We start from the raw sequence: 970 nt of genomic DNA on the forward strand, positions 1-970 counted from the left end.
GGAAAATTTCATGAATGGATTTGAATTTCAGCTCTTTTGTTTCTCTCAGGTGCACAATGTCATCAACGACGCCGTGGATTTGTTGGAATTCAGGGACAGGGTCATCAAAGCCTCCCTGAATTATGGATATTTGGTGGTCTCCACTTCCCTGCAGTGCTATGTGTTCTCGTGAGTCCAGCAAATTCCTCTTCCTCACATTGTTTGGAAAAGAGTAGCAGAAACTCGATTGGAAGCATGAGGGTTCATTTCTTTTTAATTTCTTTTTATTTATTTATTTTTTAAATGTTATTTTTAATTAATTGAATTATTCAGTGAAATGTCTACTCAGCGAATGTTAGTGCAGATCGTGGTAAAAGAGTCAGAAATATTTAAAATATTTTAGAAATAAAATAATCTATATAAATATAATTTTGCTAGTCTTTCCCTGCAGTGTTATGTGTTTTTGTGAGTAAAAGAAATTCCTCTTTCTCTCATTGTTTGGAAAAGAGTGGCAGAAACTTCATTGGAAGCACAAGAATTAATTTACTTTTAATTGTTTTTTTATTTATTTCAAATTAGTTGAAATAATAAATGAAATATCTGCTCAGTGAGCACTAGTGCAGACCACTGTAAAAGAGTCAGAAATATTTAAAATATTTTAGAAATAAAATAATCCATATAAACACAATTTTGCTATTTTTTCCTTGCAGTGTTACATATTTTTTATATATTTTAATGCTGATTTTTTATATTTGCAGGACAAGGAACTGGAACACTCCATTGATTTTTGACCTGAAGGAAGGAACTGTGAGTTTGATTCTCCAAGCAGAAAGGTACCTGACTTCTTAAAAGGCTCATTATGGACAGAATGTAAGAAATACATAAATAGAATTATTTGTTGTATGTATAAAAAATAAATCTATCTATTTTTTAAATTGTCTCTGTTAGAAATAAATATATGTATTTATTATATTTATAATAAATTTATTTA

At 29.4% G+C, this 970-nt stretch overlaps 1 protein-coding gene across 1 annotated transcript in view; it reads left to right on the forward strand.

Annotated features, from left to right (window-relative positions):
• IFT80 (intraflagellar transport 80) overlaps nt 1–970 on the forward strand; it is a 26,279-nt gene that overhangs the window by 15,637 nt on the left and 9,672 nt on the right. The window contains exons 10-11 of the mRNA XM_005419052.2: nt 50–168; nt 738–812. Of these exons, the coding sequence (XP_005419109.1) occupies nt 50–168; nt 738–812 (194 nt within the window). The remainder of the gene's footprint in view (nt 1–49; nt 169–737; nt 813–970) is intronic.

The sequence above is a fragment of the Geospiza fortis genome, unplaced genomic scaffold, assembly GCF_000277835.1.
Source record: "Geospiza fortis unplaced genomic scaffold, GeoFor_1.0 scaffold172, whole genome shotgun sequence".
In the NCBI taxonomy this organism is placed as follows: domain Eukaryota; kingdom Metazoa; phylum Chordata; class Aves; order Passeriformes; family Thraupidae; genus Geospiza; species Geospiza fortis.